The sequence below is a fragment of the Manis pentadactyla genome, chromosome 13 (genome assembly GCF_030020395.1).
Source record: "Manis pentadactyla isolate mManPen7 chromosome 13, mManPen7.hap1, whole genome shotgun sequence".
In the NCBI taxonomy this organism is placed as follows: domain Eukaryota; kingdom Metazoa; phylum Chordata; class Mammalia; order Pholidota; family Manidae; genus Manis; species Manis pentadactyla.
Window position 1 is genome coordinate 359,052 of NC_080031.1, and position 20,618 is coordinate 379,669.

Here is a 20,618-nt window from a genome sequence, read left to right on the forward strand (position 1 = left end):
GAGAAATTAAGAAGACATTGCCACTGAGTTGCTACTTTTACTGCTTGATTTAAAACTCTGGGAATTAAAGGACAACTTACTTATCAGGCAGAAGGAAGCTGCTGGGAAATCGATACCACTCTTTTCCTACACAGACATTCACAGGCCTGCCTTCTGGGACAGTGTGGACGGCAGGGTCCGTGGCAATGCGGTGAAATTCTGGATACAAGTCAAGGGGCCCATGGTACCCTGGAGAGGAGAAACGTTTGTGAAAGCCAAAGACGAGTAAGACAAGATTCTGACGTTAGTTATGTGTGTTCCTGCCCAGCTGTGATCCATGTGAAATTCACGAGTGGAGGCCCAAGGCAACCCCAGCAGGAAGCTGCTCTACTAGCATAAAACATCTCTGTGGTTCGGAAGAGGATTACCAAAGAGGCCCTGTTTTGCCAAAAATAATTTGCTTTCTTGCCCTGTACCCTTCCAACCTTTTAAACTTATGTTCTTTCAACACATTTTAATACTCTGGATGGAAACAATGACTACAAAAAAGAATATAATCACGGGAACTAAGCCACAAATTTGCATCTTAAACCTAAGGCGTCCTTAATTCATCCTTCAAAAGAAAAAAGCTTCCTTTAAAAGGAAAAAAAAATTAACAGGAATAGGGAAAAAAATGTATAGCTAGTCACACTGACAATAATTCTCAATCTTCTCTTCAGTCCAGAGGTAGAGAAGTCACAGCCCACTCATTAGTCCACAAGTTCTACCTACAGAAAAGTCCTCCTCCCAGTTTAAGCTGTAGTGAATCATCCTAAACAGAACCCCCAGTGAAGTGCCTCCTGAGAGCAGGTTAAGATATTCGTGGTACATCTACCTCTGAACAGCGCCACCGAGCGAGAAAAGGATAAGAGCCCAAACAGGAGGAGTGTCCCTAATGCCAGCCAACTTGAAGTCACAGTGTAATGCTCCAGGCGGTATCGCTGAAACACGAAGTGATAACATTTCTAGAAGGAAAGAAAACCATATTGAAAAAAGATAAACCTCACAGAATATAATCACAAGACATCACAGTAACACCAAGAGGGAGGAAGCAACAAGAGCTTCTATAAGGGTCTGAGCATTTGCAAACACTTACTGAGCAAACCCACCCCAAATTCTAAGATCAAAGAAAACTCCGCTCTGTAGGTCAGGCAGCAAGAGGGTGTGCCAAGAAGGAACTCTCACTAGCTTCACAGGAAAACTATTTGTATACTTCTCTAGTACTTAAAGTCCTAATAACTTATTTTTTAAAAACATTTAAACAGAAATGGTGTTTGGTAGTTTGCTGTGATATATGAAGTATCCCAATCTATATGGATATAATGAGAATTAATCTTTACTTTCCTTAGCGACAAGTTTTCATCAGGGTTTACAGCATCACTGAAACATCTTGTCACCAAGAAAAAAAGAATCACTCTCATAGAACATTAGGAAAATGCTTTTAATTACCTGCTAAACTACTTTACAAACTAGATGAGTTTTATTACAATATATACACACATGCATGAATTCCATAGTCTTTGAGTACCTTACCACTAGATTTCTTTCCTTCTTTCTGTCCCTCCTACACTAGAAGTACTTCTGGAAAGGCTTTCTACAAAATATTGCAAATATATACTTGTCAGTGGCAGAAATATGTCTGAACTCCTTTTATATTTGGGAACCTTTCCTAAGGAAACAATTCAAATAACTAAGCAAAGACATTGATCCTAGCACTACTTATAACACTGAAATAAGTAGGCAACCAAATCTAAGTTATATCAAAACACTGTATTATATGTAACCAATTCAATATATTATAAAATATATATTACACAATATGTTACATATTATATCCAACTCAGAACATTACACTACTAAAATAATGGGTATATCATATATGACAACACAGGTAATATTATAACTGTACTGAAAGGAACAGAAAGTTATATGTACACTTAGATTAAGCCATAATAAACTTTGACATGTGATAGGCAAAAATGCTGAAAGGTGGTTTTGTTAGGGTAGCAGAACTAATTTAGAAAGAGAAAAATTATCTGCAATGATGCTCAATTACTTTTACAATTATAATTATTTTTTAAAACTATCATCCTAACATGGATGGGCGTTAAGAACATTATGTTGAAGTGAAGAGGTTGTCCACAAAAGACCACATATTTTATGATTCCATTTATATGAAATGTCCAGAATAGGCAAATCTATAGAGACAGAGCATAGGTTACTAGTTGCTCATGGCTTGGGAGATAAGGGACAGTGGGCTGATGACAGCTAAAGGGCACAGAGTTTTTGAAGTGATGAAAATGTTCTAAAATTGACTGTGGTGATGGTTACACATGTCTGTGAGTATAGGAAAAAAATCACTGAATTGTACATGTTAAATGGGTAAAATTGTATGGTTTGTGAATTATATTTATTAAGGAAAAAAGTTATCACCCTAGTTATTCTTTTCTGCCAACTGCAAATGGTAATAGAGGTCAAAAAAGAGTCTGGAGGCTTCTGAGGCCACACATTTAGAGATATTTAACATCAGTTCTGACAGGGACTTGACCGGAATGGGTTTTAAGCCAGGATTAAAAGTGTCCCATATTGCTAACTGCCTGATGTTATCCCAAACACTTGAGCAAGTTTTAATCTGATCTTGTAGTTGAGGAGCAGACGTTCCATTAGCTTTGTTGTAGGGCTACCACTATGTGGTAGGCCCTTAAAATGACTTAAAAAAATTCTTTAATAACAATTGGATTCTTGCTGGCAACAGAGACAAACTGTAACACACAAATTAACACTGCAGATGTGTAATCAGCAAATAAGAATATGATCAATAGCCAAGCAATCAGTACAAAAAGCTTCAATAATATGATCTGTATCAGATTTAATGTATGGGTAAGATACCTTAAGTGGAAACTTTCTGTAATTTGTCTTTAAGCTTTCTGAGCCATTTAAAAATGAAAGAGAATGAAGCAGATACACATTTCCCTGAAACTCACCTGAAGTGCAGAAAGGGCCACAGCGCCACACAGACATATAAGAGGGTACACGGGGAAAAGAAATCTCTCCTCTTTGTGAGGCTGGATGAAGAAAATTATAAACCAAATATACATTGGAGCCAAGGTAAGCCAATATGGGTGGCCTAAATTCTGAACTGTAAGACACAGAAAAATATCCGCCTTTCACTATATTAGAACAAAACAACATACTTAGTTCCAATGTTCTCTTGATCTCTATCAGGAGTGCGCTCTTGGGCACCCCATCAATCGTACCCACATGTTCTCCAGTGCAATGGAGGGGTCAGGTACAGAGAGTTATGTGCTCCTGAGCTCTCCCAAGAGATCCAACATGTAAAGGGGGCACAATACTGAATGTGGATAGAACACAAATGAAAACCAGGCGAATGGGTAACAGAGCTTGATAATTTCTACACTGGATGAAGAAAAAGCCTTCCCTCTCTGATGAGTCCTGCCACTAAGACTAAAGTTCCTGGGATACCAAAAGTGTAAGTAAATTCATTTCTTGGGTTTTAATTCTTGTGTTGTTTAACATACTAATCTTCTTACTTATACACCAGTCTGAAACAGCTATACAACAAAGATAAAAAAAGAGCTGGATTCTCAAAGCCATCACTGGTTTTTGTCAAGCCCTAAATGACAAAGAGTTTGTTTCAAAGCAAATGTAAAAATACCCTTAAAAGAAGTTCACTGATTATGCTTCTTCTCCTCTACTGCAAAACCCATTCACTCTGAATTCCCAAATATACTTAGAACGAAAATATACTTAAAGTGTGTGGAAGGATTAAAGGAGTTCAGTGGACACTGAGACCCAAGCACCTGCCGGGAAGTGCCTGAGGTCAGGGGCCTGACTCTTGAGTGATGAGCCTGTGGCCTATGGGGATGGTGTCCCTCCTGTGCACGGACTAGGGATACTGTGCCGTGCGTAGATCCCTGGTAGGGGGAGGCAGACAACACCCCCTTTGTCCACCATGTCCACAATGAGCAAGCTTAGATGAAAGGATCAGGACTGTCGTCAAGACCCACCTAGCAACACCCAATTTGGCATCGCTAAATTATCTGTACTTTTGCAGAAATTAATTATTTAGGGATAAAAATTCTTGAACTGCAGTAACAAGCTTATCTTTTTTTTTTTTCAAGCTTATCTTTTATAAACTTTCCAAGTCAAAGATTTTGTCATGAGATTCTAGACCATAATTTAGGATTTATACCTCTTAAGGAAGTATTTTAGTTTAGAATTATTTTAATTTTAAGAAACAAATCTCTAGCTTCTCTAAGTCAACAATATTTTTCTCTTCTGTATCTTAAAGGCTAAGAAATACATTTTAGAAATATGGCCTAATATTTGAAATGTCCTCCATAAAATGTACAAAATCATAACCACAATTATACTACATAATGGGACAATGGGTAATTTCTTTCCTGCTTCTTTATATTTTTGTTTTTTCTTTTAAAAAAGTATTCTTTCTAAAATACATCAAAAGTATAAAGAAAAAACAGAAAGCATTCATTTTCTCACTAGGTGAACATGTGTGTACATTACACATTTTTAAGACACAATTGTATTATACTATAGAGAATAACTTAAATGCTGTTTTTAAACTTACAGGACAAGCATTTCCAAATGTTCTACAAGTATAAATTACTCTTATAGTAAAGAAAAAAAGTTACTTTCCAAAAAAAGAAAAAGTGACCCTTAAACACAAGGAAGGACGGAGGAGTAAGTTAACCCCTAAGGGGACCAACAGCTGAATCCAAATGGTGGGGCACTGGGCAAGATCAATGCCTTGGTTTCCTTAGAAGTTCTCAGGATAAGAAAGGCAGGAGGTGAAACCTCTTAAAAAGCTCAAGAAACATGAACAAAAAATTCAGTGTTTAATCCTTGCTCAGATCCTCTTTAAACAAACTATCTGTAAAAAGTTTTTCAGACAACATAGGAAATCTGAATACCAACTGGGTATTAGATGATATTCAGGAATTACTGTTAATTTTGTTAAGACATATGCATTATGGTTATGTTAAAACAAAATGACTCCGAAGGCTGCTTTCATATTCTAAAATTATAACACAAGTGAATTCTTTATAAACCCTTAACAGTGGAAAAACAGAGGGAGGGGTGGGGTGGAAGGATCATATGGTATCCAAATCAGAATGAAAAGTCTGAAATTCAACCTCTTTCCAAAGCACACAGGAATCTCTGCTCAAATCTGTCTCCCATGAAGGGACCCATGGGCACTAGACAGCCAGAGCCATGACACACTGGGACACGCAGGCTGTGCGGGAAGGAACCAGGGCACACCAAGGAAACGGCAGACTAGACCTTCCGCAGTAAGGCAGACACAGAAGCAAAAGGCAACAGGGAAGCACCGTGCTTCTCAGGAAGTCCAAAGCTTCTGCCTTCATGCCAGGTCTGGGAAATCCCTACATGGTTTAGTTCTCAAATTTTTGGTTGAAATAATTTCCCGAAGAATGTGTGTCTCTAGCATTGATTATCCTAAGCAATCTACCATGGTAACAAAACACTTCTTTAAAAATAGAAGACGCAAATAGGCCTATCCTCTGAGATTTTGTAAATGTTTCTGCCTCCCCAGATGGTTCTGTAGGTTATGACTTCCTCACTTGAAGGGATATAAAGCTCCTCTCCCTGTCAATCTAATTTGGAATTATTAACCAAATCTTCTTTTTCACCTCTTGGTATACACTCTTACTTGCTCTTCCCACCCAAAAAAAGCCCATCACCCCTCATGCCGCTCACCGTGAAATCTCCGCAGCAGGCGCTCCATGAGAGAGGTCAACGGTAAGGCAAGGAGAGCCAATGCGAAGGCCACGTTAAAATTCAGAAATCCGTTAATCAGATAGAAATGCCAGGGCTCTGTACCTGAGGAGACAGGGAGGTAAGAAATGACGAGAGGATGCTGATGATGGCGCAGGCCTCACGCTGCTCTGTGTCCAAGTGGTGCTGATGACCCAATGCCCCAGGTGAACAAGTCCAAAAGCCACTCTCTTTCCTTGCTCAGCCATACGTGGGAAGCCCAGGAGCAGAGGATGGGAAGAAAACAGGATTGGTTTAGATGGATATTAAGTTTTTTTTCATATATTTAGCTGTACTGTCTATACTGACCACTACGTCTATCCCAAATTAACATGCCCATATGGAACTAATACTTTTTTGGAACAACCAAATAATTTAAATAGCATAGTGGTGATATTGTAATTTATAGTAACAAATACATTTAGTCTTCATCACCTTTCCTGGTAGAGCTCCTAAAACCCTGGGAATTTCCTAAGTGAGAGATCAAGGTGTCTTGTTATGTAAATTAGGGATCCTAGATACCCTAAGGATGAGACCTGCGACTGAAAAGCCCCATGAGGAAGGGCAGGGGGCTGGCAATAGTCAATCATCAATGGCCAATGATTTAATCATTCATGCCCAAGTTAATGGAAACCTTCACAAAAACTGAAAATGTTGGGACTTAAAGAGCTTCCAGGCTGGTGAACACATAAGGCTGTGGGGGGTGTGGCATGACCAAAGAGCACAAAAGCCCCAAGACCCTTCCCACACACCCTGCCCTATGCAGCTCTTCCGCCTGGAGATCCACTGTATCCTTCATAATATCCTTCATAGTAAACGTTAAGTGTAAGTAAATGCTTCTCTAAGTTCTGTGAGCCACTCCAGCAAATTAACTGAACCTGAGGAGGGGGCTGTGGAACTTTCGATCTGTAGCCGACTGGTCAGAAGCACAGGTGACAACCAGCACCTGTAGGGTTTGTAGAGGGAATAGGCATTCTTGTAGGACTAAGCTATTGAGGCCTTTCCCGTTTTTTTCCCATGTGTTTATCTTATTTTACATTCTAGTATCTCTCCCCTTGATATGATTAACCACTATTCTATAGTCATGTATGCAGGGAACCTTGTGTTTAACAGAAACAACTTTGTTTCCTTAGGAAAGCAGTGTTCAGAGACCCAGACCCCACTCAGAAGTTTTGAGAATTCAGAATGAAACAAAATGACTGACAACACAAGCCTAACTTACACTAGTTTTGATTCTTTAACTCAAAACCCCTAAACCCAAATGATGAGAAACAGCCCCCTTGCACAGTTAGCAGGCTTCCATCCGCTCTCCCCTCTGTGATTGCTTTAATCAGGCCGTGAATGACACACGAGGGTTTTAATCACTGTGTGTTTTGACACTCGCCTTGCACCACAGCAATTTCCTGCAATCAACATTGCTTAAAAGGGTAATCAGAAGGCAGAGGAACAGTCAGAGAACCTGACATTTTCGCGGCTTGCACAGCAAAATAAGATTAGAAACCAAACCGGTAAGGCTAGAGAAACACTGAGGAGAGGAGGAAGGGGGAGAGGAGTGTCCTAAGGAAGGACTCAAGTTCAATTGCGTGTCACCTTTTGGGAACGCTTACTCCTTCTCTAAATACAATGACTGGGACTGTTCTAGAGCAGAGGCCCTACCAAGGCCAAGTCCAATACAGACATTCACACCTTGAACTTTTGACAAATACCTTTTGGGTTATAGAAACTAATGGCTGCTTTTTTATTCAAAACAGAAACATGTATCTCCTCTGGACTTTATTAGTAGTTCACAACACACCTCCTAAACCAAGTCCTTCAGGAGTCCAGTTTCCTGAGAGCTAAGCTTTTGCACAGAGCTCTCCTACCTGCCAGTGTGGAGGCAGCACTTTCAACCTTGACCCACCTTTTTCCTTAACAAATTCTGCAAACCCAAGGCTCAGAAGAAAAGACAAAGGACCAGAGAGGAAGGGGGTCGTCTTACATCATCTTTTACAATGCTAAGCATCAACAGAAAAAGCCTCTTTCTTTTAGAACCTGGCAAATATTTATTGTTTTGGAGGGGGAAGCTCTTTACATTCTAGCAAACATTTGTCTCTACCACAACTTACTACACCCTCCTGTTAGGGCTGGCTGTCTTTTTACCTAGGTACACTGTACTCTGGGATATGGAACCAAAAGTATTAGGTAGTAAACTCGATTATTTGTATGTATTAGAAGCTCACAGATCAAGTTTACAATGAGGCTGTGAACTTTCCATGATAGACCATTACTTCCCGGAAGGATGAGGCAAAAACAGGGGAATAAGACAAGAGTGGGGAAGGTTCAAGTGACAAGGGTCTTAAAAACAAGGGCAAAAGGAGACAAAAATTATGAATTTTGTCAGCCAGCATCCTCCCCTACATGAAGACACCTGCCTTGAAAGAAAAAAATAGTAAACACTTTTATCTCTTTCCAGGGAGACAGTTGATGCTACTGCTCAGAATATCAAAGCTGAACTATGCAGAAAAAAATGTGTCAGGATGACAAGTGGAGCATCTACCTGGTGCAAAGGTACAGTGAAAGCAAGCTGGAAGCAGGGTTTCTGCAGTGAGTGGCTCAACAATCTCCTCTTTAGGGAGATGTCTGAATTCTTTTCATTCAAATGAGCTAAGGAAGCTTTGAAACAGGCTAAAAGAAGGGATAATGTTTACTGTTCCATAGACTGAATGGAGGGGAGCCCTTTTATAGTCCTGTAATTTTACAGACCTGTAGGAACTAAATTATGGTAAATCATCCTTACGAATGTCAGATTTGTACCATCAAGAGGGAAAAGCTACCAAGGCCCAACAAAGATGATTAACAGAAGAGCGAAGGCTCCGGCAGCTCCGCTGGCGGTCAGCTCTGAGCAGGCCTCAGAAGGCTCCGCCGGGGCTCCGTCTTCTGCTGCTGGTGGAATGGGAAACTGTGGGCCTGTGGACGTTTGCCTTTGCCTTCTGAAATGATGTCGATAAGACCCGAAACAGGCAGGGTCATGTCCTAAGGTAGAAAGTGGCATCCTTGAGCAACACACTACTATTTTTAAGGGAAGAGTGTTCCTTATACCTGTCCTCCGTGCCCTCCCCAGGCCTGTGTGCTCCTCATCAGGAAGCACCATTCCTCACTCACTACACAAAAATACATACCAACCTCAACATTTCAGAACTTGAAATGTTACAAGGCTCAGAGGCAAAAATCAGTGCCAAAACCAGTCACTCTCTTTGTTGCAACACTAAATTTCACCCCTTGATCTCTGACCCCACAGAGATGTTTTGCCTACCACTTTGCAGTTTTTTGCCTACATTACTCTTAAGTTTCCTAAATGCCCAGTATTCTTTAGGTTACCCAGACATTGCTTCTTCCTTTGACATGGGTCCGCACAGGGATCCCTGTGGAAGAGAGCCCTCCGCATGCGTGTCCTACAGCTACTGGAGCTCCCGGCCACGCTGCCCCAGACCTTCGAAGGCCCAGCTTCCCCCCCATTCTGTGGACAGGACCTGATCTCCTCCTCCGACTCATGCTCTATCTTGGCAAGTTTAGTCTCCTGTAGAGTCCAGACAGCCACGTTCCAGGGCTGTGCTAAGGTTGTTTTCAGTGGAGAGAACACAGGCTTTTGAGTCAGACAACCCTGAGCTCATGTCCCACTTCCACCACTACTGGGAATAAGAACCTATCTCAGAGGTTTTGTGATGGGAAGACATCATTATGTGTAAAATGTCTGATATACCAGACATTCGATAAACAGAAGCTATTTTAATTACAGTTGTGAAAAAGTACTTCATCACTTTTCCCTGGCTTCAAAAGATGAGTTGGCTCAGGTCTAGAATGTGTCATTAAATATAATCTGGCCAAGAAAGTACACAGGTCCCTTTGAACACCAGGAACAAGAGAGTAAATACTTGCATTTATTACAGTCACAATGGAGATACTGAGTTTATCTTGCTGATGCCTATGTAGTTTCTGCCTAAAATTCAGCTGATGCTGTCAAACTACTTTAAGTTTTCAAAAAAGAAATCAATATTTAATCTTTTTTTTTTGGCTCAGCTGTACCAATGTCTGACATTCTATTTGCCTGAAACGCACCCCTCTAGGGTCTACTCGGCAAACTCCTCCTTTTCCTTCCAGGCTCAGCTCGAGGACCACCACTTCTAACTCCTCCCTGATACCAGCAGATGGACCTGCTCCTGTGATGCTCTATCTTCCCACTGTGGCACATAATACATGGGACTGTAATTATCTGTTTATGCGTCTACAGCCTCATCAGAGCAGGTTCTGTGAGGACACATGATATCTGCTCAAAAGCAATTTATCCAGTGTTTCTCTAACCAAAGTCCATTTATCCATTCATTCAAGAGGTATTTACAGGCTTACTGTGTTCTTATATATAAAAACAGTACTAAGAGATGTGTCCAAAAACTATCAACACAATGCATTTTTAATTTTCAAATTAAGAAACCATATGCCTACCACAGCTAGTGAGGCACAGGGAGCAGGAGACTCTTACGAAACAGTTAAAACATGCCAACTAGTGCCAAGCGCGCAAGGGAGGAGAGTGAGCTTGAGCTCCCTGGCAAAGGACATGCTGTCTCACTGCACAACTGTGCCACGTCAAAGCAGCTATTAAAAGGTGCATCCTCCATGTTTACCAAGTGGATTCACCAATTATAATAAAATCAGCTGACAACCACAAAGTACTTTTTAGTTTAAAAAGAACTTTTGCCTCTCATGTTCTTATTTAGTATCAAGAAAATCCCAACCTAGTATAGTACAACAGGTCTAATCAAATACTTCTAGGACATAATACTGGTCAGGGCACTAATGTAATCTGATCAATACTCCAGAATTTGTTCACCCATTCATCCCTTCTTGACAAATCTTCACTGAAGACCTAGAACAGACAAGGAATACCTATTCCTGGGATGGAAGAATATTATTCTCTCTGCAGGCCTGTCAAAGCAAAAAGGAGTCAACACTCTTTAAAAGGGCAGAAATCAGACCCTGCAACACACATCATTAAATTCAAAGATGAGATAAACACACAAATTCTACCATAAAGGAACAGCTGTGGGAAGTCTGGTGATGACACCACTGCATAGTTCTGGGAACACCCAGCTTGACAATTTCCTGCATCCCACCGAAGCCTTTTCTCCCACTAGGAAAAGTGATCAGTTCCTGTTCATCCACAATAGCAAAATACAAACTGAAGGTTCCCCAGGTTCATCGAAGCAGGCAGACCAGAGCCTTAAGGACTCTTCCCAGGAAACACAAGCTGACGTGGACAGCAGATGCCAACGTCCAGCAAGACACTGGCTTCCTCTGCTGGATCCCAAAACCTGCCACAGGTGTTCCGAGCCACCCACCATTAAGCAAGAAACATAAGATTAAATTAGAATTCATTCTTTCTTCATTAATCTCATTAACAACCTGCTTATTTCTGGATTTACAGACTTCATTAATCTAGAGGACTTCAAAAAATACATGTAACTTTCATATACTCCACACAGTTTTATAAATAAGCAGTCAGAATATCATTATGTAAAAACTCATTTAAAAAAGTGGAGAAGCCAACTTTTCAAAATTAAACTCAAATTAACAGAATTTATTCATCCCTACATAATGGATATTATACTTCCAACAGATCCCATTGAAATCAATCTCTAATGTACAATCTAGGTCTAAGAAGAGAGTGTCCCTTATACTGTCTTGTAGAATCAAAAAAATTTTACAAATAAACTAAAACAAGGGGGCAATTAAAAACACACAAACTCTCCCTAGCTAAAGGGAGCCATCTGGAGGCAAAAGCTGAAAATTGGGGCTTTTTCTCACACCCCTGTTGGGATCTTGGAGCCATAAAGAAGCAGCCTTTTAAAATTCCTTCACTTAGCATTTATCTCTAACCAGGCAGTTTGTGAATTCAATTCACTGAACAAACACTTTATTTTAACCTATTACTTTTCATCTAAAATAACAATATTCCCCAAATCCTAGGAGGCCCAATTAAATCTCATTCATATGCTTATTTTAAATGACTTCATTCAATCTGTGGTTCTACTGAAAAAGAGGCACACAAAAGTGATGGGCATGGCTTAAATTGGTGAGAGACAGAGAAAATATTAACCTGCTTTGTAGCAGAGCCTCAAGACAGTCACATATACAGAATCCCCTAAGACCTTCAAAAGATTCAGACTGAAAAAACCACACTTACTTTAATGAAAGTTGTCTCACAAAATGTTTGCTGACTTGGCTGATCTAATCAGAAAGATCTCTAGCTCATTCCTCTGTAGCTGTCACAAACTCAAATTCTCTCAGGGCCCAAATAAACAGGCTCCACAGCTGGCCGAAAGAAAGGCATCAAGGGAGGGATGGAGAATGCATTCCCAGACTAAAGGCATTCCATTTTTTTTTCTCTTAACTCTACACTGGGCAAACTACCCACCCTCTCATGCTGACCCCTTCTGCTAAGCTTTATCTATACATTTTTCCAAACTTCCTGCCCTAATGCCTGATACTAAGTAATGCAAATTTTAACAAGAAAAAGTAATACCAAATGCATACATGTACAGGCAGACGTCATTTTATTATACTTCCCTTTACAGCACCTCACAGATACTGCATTTTTACAAATTGATCTGTGGTAAAAATGCATGGAGCAGGTCTATTAGTGCCATTTTCCCAACAGCATTTGCTCACTTTGTGTCTTTGTGTCACATTTTGGTAATTCCCACAATATTTCAGACCTTGTCACCAGCATTATATTTGTTATGGTGTCTGTGACCAATGACCTTGGATGTTACCACTGTAATTATTTGGTTCACCACAAACCACACCCATTAAAGACAGCCACTTAATCAATAAATCTGTGTATTTTGACTGCTCCACTGCATCTATCCCTCTCCTGGGGCCTCCCTAATCCCTGAGATACAACACTGAACCTAGGCCGGTGAATAACCCTGCAGGGCCTCCAAGTGTTCAAGTGAGAGGAGGAGTCATGTCTCTCACTTTGATTCAAAAGTTAGGCCTCCTGTGCCAAACAGTGAGTTACGAATGCTAAGAAAAAGTTCTTGAAGGAAATTAAAAGTGCTCCTCTAGTGAACACATGAATGATAAGAAAGCAAGACAGCCTTACTACTGATGTGGAGAAAGTGTGAGTAGTCTGGATGGGTCAAACCAGCCACAACATTCCCTTAAGCCAAAGCGTCATCCAGAGCAAGGCCCTGACTCTCTTCAATTCTGTACATCTTAGAGAGAGGAAGAAGTTGCAGAAGAGAAGTCTGAAGCTAGCAGAGGTTGGTTCTGAAGTTTAAGGGAAGAACCATTGCCGTAACAGAAAAGTACAGGTGCAGCAGCAGGTGCTGATGGAGAAGCTGCAAGTTACCCAAATCTGGCTGAGATCATTCACGAAGGTGGCTACACTGAACAACAGATTTTCACAAAACAGCCTCATCTGGGACTTTCATAGCTAGAGAGGAGAGGTCAGTACCTGGCTTCAAAGCTCCAAAGGCCGACCCTCTTGTTAGGGGCTGACACAGCTGGTGACTTCAAGTTGAAGCCTTCAAGTGCTCACTGACCATTCTGAAACTGCCAGACCCCTTAAGAATTATGCTCAATCTACTGTGACTGTGCTCTCTAAATGCAACAACAAAGCCTGGATGACAGCACAGCTGTTTACAACATGGTTTACTGAGTATTTTAAACCCACTGCTGAGATCTGCTGCTCAGAAAAAAAGACTCTTTTCAAAATATTATTGCTCATTGACAAGGCACCTGGTCACCCAAGAGCTCCGATGCAGATGGATAATGAGGTCAGTGTCGCTTTCATGCCTGCTAACACAACAGCCACTCTGCTGCCCATGGGACAAAGAGTAATTTCAGCTTCCAAATACACTTTGTAAGGCTATAGGTGCCATAGATAGATTCCTCTGATGGATGTGGACAAAGTAAATTGAAAACCTCCTGGAAAGGATTCACAGTTTAGGTGCTACTTAGAACATTTGTGATTCTGAGAAGAGGTCAAAATATGAACATTAACTGGAGTTTGGAAGGAAGTGATCCCAACCCTCATGGATGACTTCAAAGGGTTCCAGACGTCAGTGGAGGAAGTCATCGCAGATGTGGTGGAAACAGCAAGAGAGCTAGAATTAGAAGTGGAGCCTGAAGATGTGACTGAATTGGTTGCAATCCCATGATAAAACTTGGAACAATGAGGAGTTGCTGCTTACGTGTGAGCAAAGAAATGGGGTTCTTGAGATGGCATCTACTCCTGGCGAAGACTGTTGAAATGATGACAAAAGATTGAGAATTTTACACAAACTTAGTTAATAAAGCAGTGCAGGGTTTGTGCAGACTCCAGTTGTGAAAGTTTTACTGTGGATAAAATGCTATTAAATAACATCACATGCTGTAGAAACATCGTTCATGAAAGGGAGAGTCAGTCGATGCAGCAAACCTCAGTTGTCTTATTTTAAGGACTTGCCGCGGCCACCCCGCCGCGCAGCGACCATCTCCGTGGCGAACCAGCACCCACCCGGGCAAGGTCCTCCCCAGAAAAAGGATGACGACTCACCGAAAGCTCAGATGATGGTTAACATTTTTTAGCAGTAAAATACATACTGTTTGCTTAGAAATAATGCTGTTGCACACTTAACAGACTATAGTACAGTGTAAACGTAACTTGTGTCTGCATTGGGAAACCAGAAAATTCATTTGCCTCACTTTCCTGATATTCGCTGCATTGCCATGATCTGGAACTGAACCTGCAAATCTATGCAGTATGCCTGTATAAAAAACGTCTGGAGGAATATACTCCAAGAAGTTAACAACAGCTATTTGGAAGTGGTATGATTATGAATGCTGTAATTTCCTTATTTTTGTTATCATAATGAATTTTTAATGAGAAGAGAGAAAAGTGACTTTTAATTACAAAGAGTAGGATGAAAAGCTATGGCATACACGACAGTCCCTAATACTATGAGACCAAGAGTGACAGACAAACCTAATGGCAAACCGCATCTGACTATCATGTCAATCCAGGAGGAATACTTGGTGGCTACTTATCATCACTGTCCTCCATTCAAATGCTGTTTATTTTTAAATAAAAAGGTTACCAACAAAGAAATGCTATATTTGGTAACATGAGGCAACTGAATTAAACTATTGAAGCTCAGACACATTACACTGTCTCCTAACCATTCCCCAAATTTCATTATGGCCTTACCATAAAGATCAGGTCCATGAGGCGTAAAAACATTATACAAAACAATGTTGAGTGGTGTAACCACCAACTTTCCATAATAGTAGCTGTCAATGACCACCACTGGCACCTAAAACAGAGCAGAAAACATATCGCAATTGAGTTTCACTCTGGAAAAACATTCTCCCAATGCTAACAATATAAACTTCAGAATGAAAAACTGAATTAGGTCTTAATGTTCTCTTTCCCACATCAAAATTTTTCATTAAAACTTAAGAACAAAACAAGAGAAAAAGAAAACTCACCAGAAAGAGTATCAGGGCCACCAGTGACCAATGAAAGAAACTCTTCCATCTGCGTTTCATGACCAGAAAATCAAAGGCAATAGGTAAACTATTTAACAGAGCAACAGAAAGTGAGGAGTTAAACATAATAGAGAGAACACAGATTCAAACAGATCGGATTCATACATACCTCATGCTGAACTGAGAAAACAAATGTCTCTAGCAGTAAAAGCAAGGGAAGAAAGCTGGTACGTGAAGAGATGTCTTCTCAAAAATATACTGATCTCTTATATCACTTCACACCAGTTAGGATAGCCAACATAGAAAAGATTGGGAACAACAAATGCTGGTGAGGATGCGTAGAAAGGGGAAACCCTCCTACACTGCTGGTGGGAATGTAAACTAGTTCAGCCATTGTGGAAAGGAGTATGGAGGCTCCTCAAAAAACTAAAAATAGAAACACCATTTGACCCGGGAACTCTACTACTAGGAATTTACCCAAAGAAAACAACTTCTCAGATTCAAAAAGACATATGCACCCCTATGTTTATCGCAGCACTATTTACAATAGCCAAGATATGGAAGCAACCTAAGGTGTCCATCAGTAGATGAATGGATAAAGAAGATGTGGTACATATACACAATGGAACACTATTCAGCAATAAGAAAGAAACAAATCCTACCATTTGCAACAACATGGATGGAGCTAGAGGGTATTATGCTCAGTGAAATAAGTCAGGCAGAGAAAGATAAATACCAAATGATTTCCCTCATTTGTGGAGTTTTAACAATGAAGCAAAACCGAAGGAACAAAATAGCAGCAGACTCACAGACAACAAGAAGGGACTAGCGGTTACCAAAGGGGAGGGGTGGGGGAGAGCAGGTGGAGAGGGAGGGAGAAGGGGATTGTGGGGCATGATTGGTGCACATGGTGTGGGGGGGGTGTCACAGGGAAGACAGTGTAGCTCAGAGAAGACAAATAGGGATTCTGTGGCATTTTACTACACTGATGGACAGTGACTGCAATGGGGTATGGGGGGGACTCAATAATAAGGGTGAACATAATAACCACATTGTTTTTCTTGTGAAACCTTCGTAAGAGTGTATATCAATGATACCTTAATTAAAAAAAAATACTGATCTCTTCACAGGACCCATAAGAGTGTTTATGCATCCCATTATGCACGAGAAATATAAATCCTGAGCTTAAATAGAAGGAGCACCATCTTAAATATACTTACAAGTAATGGGCATTTAAAATACATTAATTATAAATAAATGTGCCCTACTGTCCCACACCTACCCTGCCAAATGAATGCTGATCTCTCCTTTCCATAACTTATTAAGATGTTGATGGTATTACAAACTCTGACTTCTGTTCTGAAAGATCCCCCTTTCCAACAGCATTTGCTCTGTTTTTCACTTAAATTCCTTGAGCTAGTGACATGTACATGCTACCATTACTACTTCTCCCTTAAGGCCCTGCATCAAGCGAGTAACACTGACCCGAGGTCAAAGGGAACCTCCTCTCAGCCAGACCAGTATCTCTTCACAGCTTCACAGCCCTTTGTTTTCCTGCTGCACTTGACACAGAGCATCTGTTCCTTCTTATTTAGACTCCTTCGCTCCTGTTTTTCAGCTTCCCTAGTGCTCCTTTCTAGGCCCCTTTCTCCCCCTAATCCATGGCAACGTCCTACAATGGTCATACCTCCCAAAAGAAGACTTCTACTCTTCTCTCTCTACACTTATCTTCTCACCAGGTGCTTCCACTTTTGTTGCATGGACCATCACCTTATCCATGACTTCCAAATCTAGGAGAGTAGTCAGAGGCCCTACCCATGCTCCAGTCACAAACGACTCCCTCTCCACACCAGTGTGTTCACACAGAATCCACCAGATGCCAACAACAGACTCTGCCTTTGCCTCCCCAACAACCTTGAAGACTCAGTGTCTCCCACCTCTGAATTTATATGGCATATCAACTCTATCACTTCCTTAGCTATCACAGGACATCTCCTATGATTTGAACTCCCACATTCTATTATCTAAATTTTGCATTAACATTTTCTTTCCATGTGTTGTCTCTGCAATAGTTAAATTTCCATAGCACCTGTAATTTCTTTGATAAGCCATCATACTTTTAGTTACTTGTTCAATGTCTGTCTCTCCTACTCAAATGCAAGCTCCACAAGAGCAGGAGCCATAACTGTCTTATTTATCACAACAGGAGCAGTGCCTAGCATAGAGTATGAACAAATGATGGTAGACTGTTAAATGACTGACTGTGATCCTGAAATCACTTACCTCAGCTAAAGGCAGACCAATCAAAACATGCCACCCAGAAGTATTTGGGGAGAACCTGAAGTTCAACATAGAGGAAGTGAAGATTGAAAGGAATGAGGGAACTGACAAAAGGAGGCCGGAGAGGTAAAGAGGGAAGATTAGGGCTTTGTGAGTCACGTTAGAGTCTGGACACCATAAAGCAAAGGTTGACAAACTTTTTATTTAAAGGACCTGAGTGTATATATTTTAAGCTTTGCAAGCCACATATGGTCTCTGGTGTATATTATTTTGAGTGTATGTGTGTAGGTATTGTTTTTTAATAACACTTTAAAAATGCAAAAACTTCTTAGCTCTTGGGCTGTACAAAAACAGACCAGCACTATTTGGCCACAGGTTGCCAACCTCTGTGACACAGAGCACTGGAGAAGCTGTTACAGAGACTGAAACAAAACAGGGAGTGATATAGTCATATTTACATTTTAAGAAGATAACTTTAGTTTGAGTGTTATCTACAGATAATTTTCAGGTTACTAAGCAATGAGTAGATTGTGGTACCATTTACTAGGACAGAAACATAGGTAAAGGAACAAATATGGAGAGAAGGTAATGAGTTCAGTTTTATAAATGTTTACCTATACAAATGGGGGCACCTAACAGGCAGCTAGGAATACATGAGTGAAGTTCTAGAGATGATTGGACTAGATATAAAGAAATGGAATGATTAAGATGGTTAAGAGAGAGTGGAAAGTACGGAAGAGGCCTCACACAAACGCCTGAAGTATATGATAATGTGAAGATAATATGCAGGATAGAATAGAAGAAAATACTGGAGGTGGGGAAACCAGCCTTTAAAAGACAATTAAGAAAATTTAAAATGCCTATCTTCTGGCTTAGTAACTCCGCTTCTAAAAATTTACTACATAAATTTCCACAAGTGGATAGACACATATACAAAAGTCATAAGCATTGTATATGATAGCAAAAAACTGAAAACCAAATGTCTACCAATTAGATAATGTCTAAATAAATTATGGCAGCCAGAAAACAGAATGCTATGCAAGTGACAGAAAGAATGATATACATCTGTATACCACAGATGTACGCATGTACAGTATAATTCTATTTAAGAACTTAGGTATCTGTGTATATATGTAGGTATATGCATGTGTGTGTGCATTTATCTCACAAGGGTTTCTTGAAAGATATACACAAAACTATTAGCGGTGACTACTGGCTAGGGGAAAAAGAATTAAGAATTCTTCTGGCCTCATACAATCTGGTACTTGTTTTAGTAATAAAGATATGTACTACTACTATAGTAACTTATCAAACTAAAATATTTTTCTAAATTACTAGTGCTACAGGCAGGAATTTAAGGCAGCACAAACTAGAGCAGAAGTGATGGAAACAAAGAATACAAAAGGAATGAGAGACATTATGGGACCTGGAGAACAAGATGCTGGGACAAGAAAGGAGGAGGGTTGAGAGGGAACTCAGGTTTCAAGCCTAGACGAACGGTAAAATGCACAGCACAGGGTGGTGTAGTGTGGAAAAAACATCAGCTGTAGAGTCAGAAAGGCCTGCATCCAAAAGCAAACATAATCTTAAAGGCAAATTACTCAGCCTCTTGGAGTCTACTTTCTCATTTATCAAACACTAATAACTGCATCTCTCCTGCAAAGTTACAAGGTTTAGAGGGGCCTGGTTTGCCCAATACACAACAACGCTAAACCATCGTGATTTTTATTAGAATTCATCATAACAATAAGCAGGAAGAGAAATATGTTTCATGTCCAATTAACTTTAGGTCCTATCCAGAGAATATGAAGATAACATTAAGACTTACTGTCTGCCCAGTGATCCAAGGAAGACAAACTCCTAGCTTCTTACCCAAGTGCAGCACTGAATGGCCAGCCTACGATCGCCCCGGCGGCTGCTCCCAGTACGGCGATGGAAGTCTTGTCCATGTACCAGCCGGCCATGGCGATCAGGGTGGTGTACATACAGAAGCTGCTAGGGAGGAATGCTGCGAGAGCAAAGAAATGGAAACAAAGTGGGGAAGGGTAAGAGTCCGGGATTTATTAGGTATAAATTACTAAAAACATACCTACAGTGCAACATGTCAATGATCAGGAACATATTTGAGCAATGTTTTATAAGAAATGGGCAGTAAAGTAATTTAAAAAGTCCAATGGTTTTCTTATTTTCTCACTTCTGTTTTTTAGGTATAATCATCCAACTATATAATACCAACCATTCCATTCCTCTCATGGCCTGTACCCCAAATCTAAAACTCACGGAATTCCAGGTACCCCAGGAATGCCCCCAGGTTCTATTTCCAGGCACGGAATATGCTTCAAGAAACTTGAGGCCACTAGGGCCACTGCCAACCATCTGTTTCTGAAGGAGTGTATCTCGACAGTCCCTGAGATGGCTCTGGCACTAACCTTTACCCTGTAAGAACTCTAGGAAGCCTGCTCAAGGGCCAAATGTTGGATGACAGCACCACTTTGCATCCTGCATCCATTGACATACATGGTTTGGCCTTTGGATGTTCCCTAATTACTTCCATCCGGCATTACTCTGTTGCTTTCAGGATCTCTGCAACAATAACATTTGATCGAAATGTTCCTAATAATTCTAAGTTAAAATGCAGACTTGCCTCTTCAAACTGCATGAGGTGTGCTTCACCTAGCACTAGGAATGAAAAATCAGTACCAATTCCAGTAAGAGCCACAATTTACAGGTGATATGATTTAAGAAACTCAGCAAGGGGTTCAGAGGCTCTGCATCAAAGGATGCCTTTAACTCATCTGTGCCTTAACATACACTCAACTGAGATTACAAAACTAAAATGTCTCCCTCACATAAGAACCACTTTTAAGAATAGCCAAGTAAAATAAACATGTGAAGCACAACCTTCAAGATAAATGCTAAATAATGTTGATGTCTTCCAAGCTGTCGATTCCAGCTGCCCATGTAGAGGATAAAGGGAGCAGAGGAATCTCAGGTCTCTG

General features: G+C 40.5%; 1 protein-coding gene across 8 annotated transcripts in view; it reads right to left on the reverse strand.

The window, feature by feature from the left end:
- Positions 1 to 20,618, reverse strand: part of ALG9 (ALG9 alpha-1,2-mannosyltransferase) — a 91,545-nt gene that overhangs the window by 60,914 nt on the left and 10,013 nt on the right. For 6 of the 8 annotated variants that reach the window (XR_008993256.1, XM_057490575.1, XM_057490580.1 and 3 more), the window contains exons 6-12: positions 19,492 to 19,627; positions 15,340 to 15,427; positions 15,059 to 15,164; positions 5,776 to 5,898; positions 3,003 to 3,157; positions 854 to 983; positions 81 to 228 (exon numbers count right to left, since the gene is read on the reverse strand). Coding sequence is in view for 7 of the 8 variants with exons in the window: in XM_057490575.1 (XP_057346558.1) it covers positions 81 to 228; positions 854 to 983; positions 3,003 to 3,157; positions 5,776 to 5,898; positions 15,059 to 15,164; positions 15,340 to 15,427; positions 19,492 to 19,627 (886 nt within the window). In the remaining variant the exon portion in view is untranslated. The remainder of the gene's footprint in view (positions 1 to 80; positions 229 to 853; positions 984 to 3,002; positions 3,158 to 5,775; positions 5,899 to 15,058; positions 15,165 to 15,339; positions 15,428 to 19,491; positions 19,628 to 20,618) is intronic. The other 2 variants (XM_057490576.1, XM_057490579.1) reach the window with 2 other exon arrangements.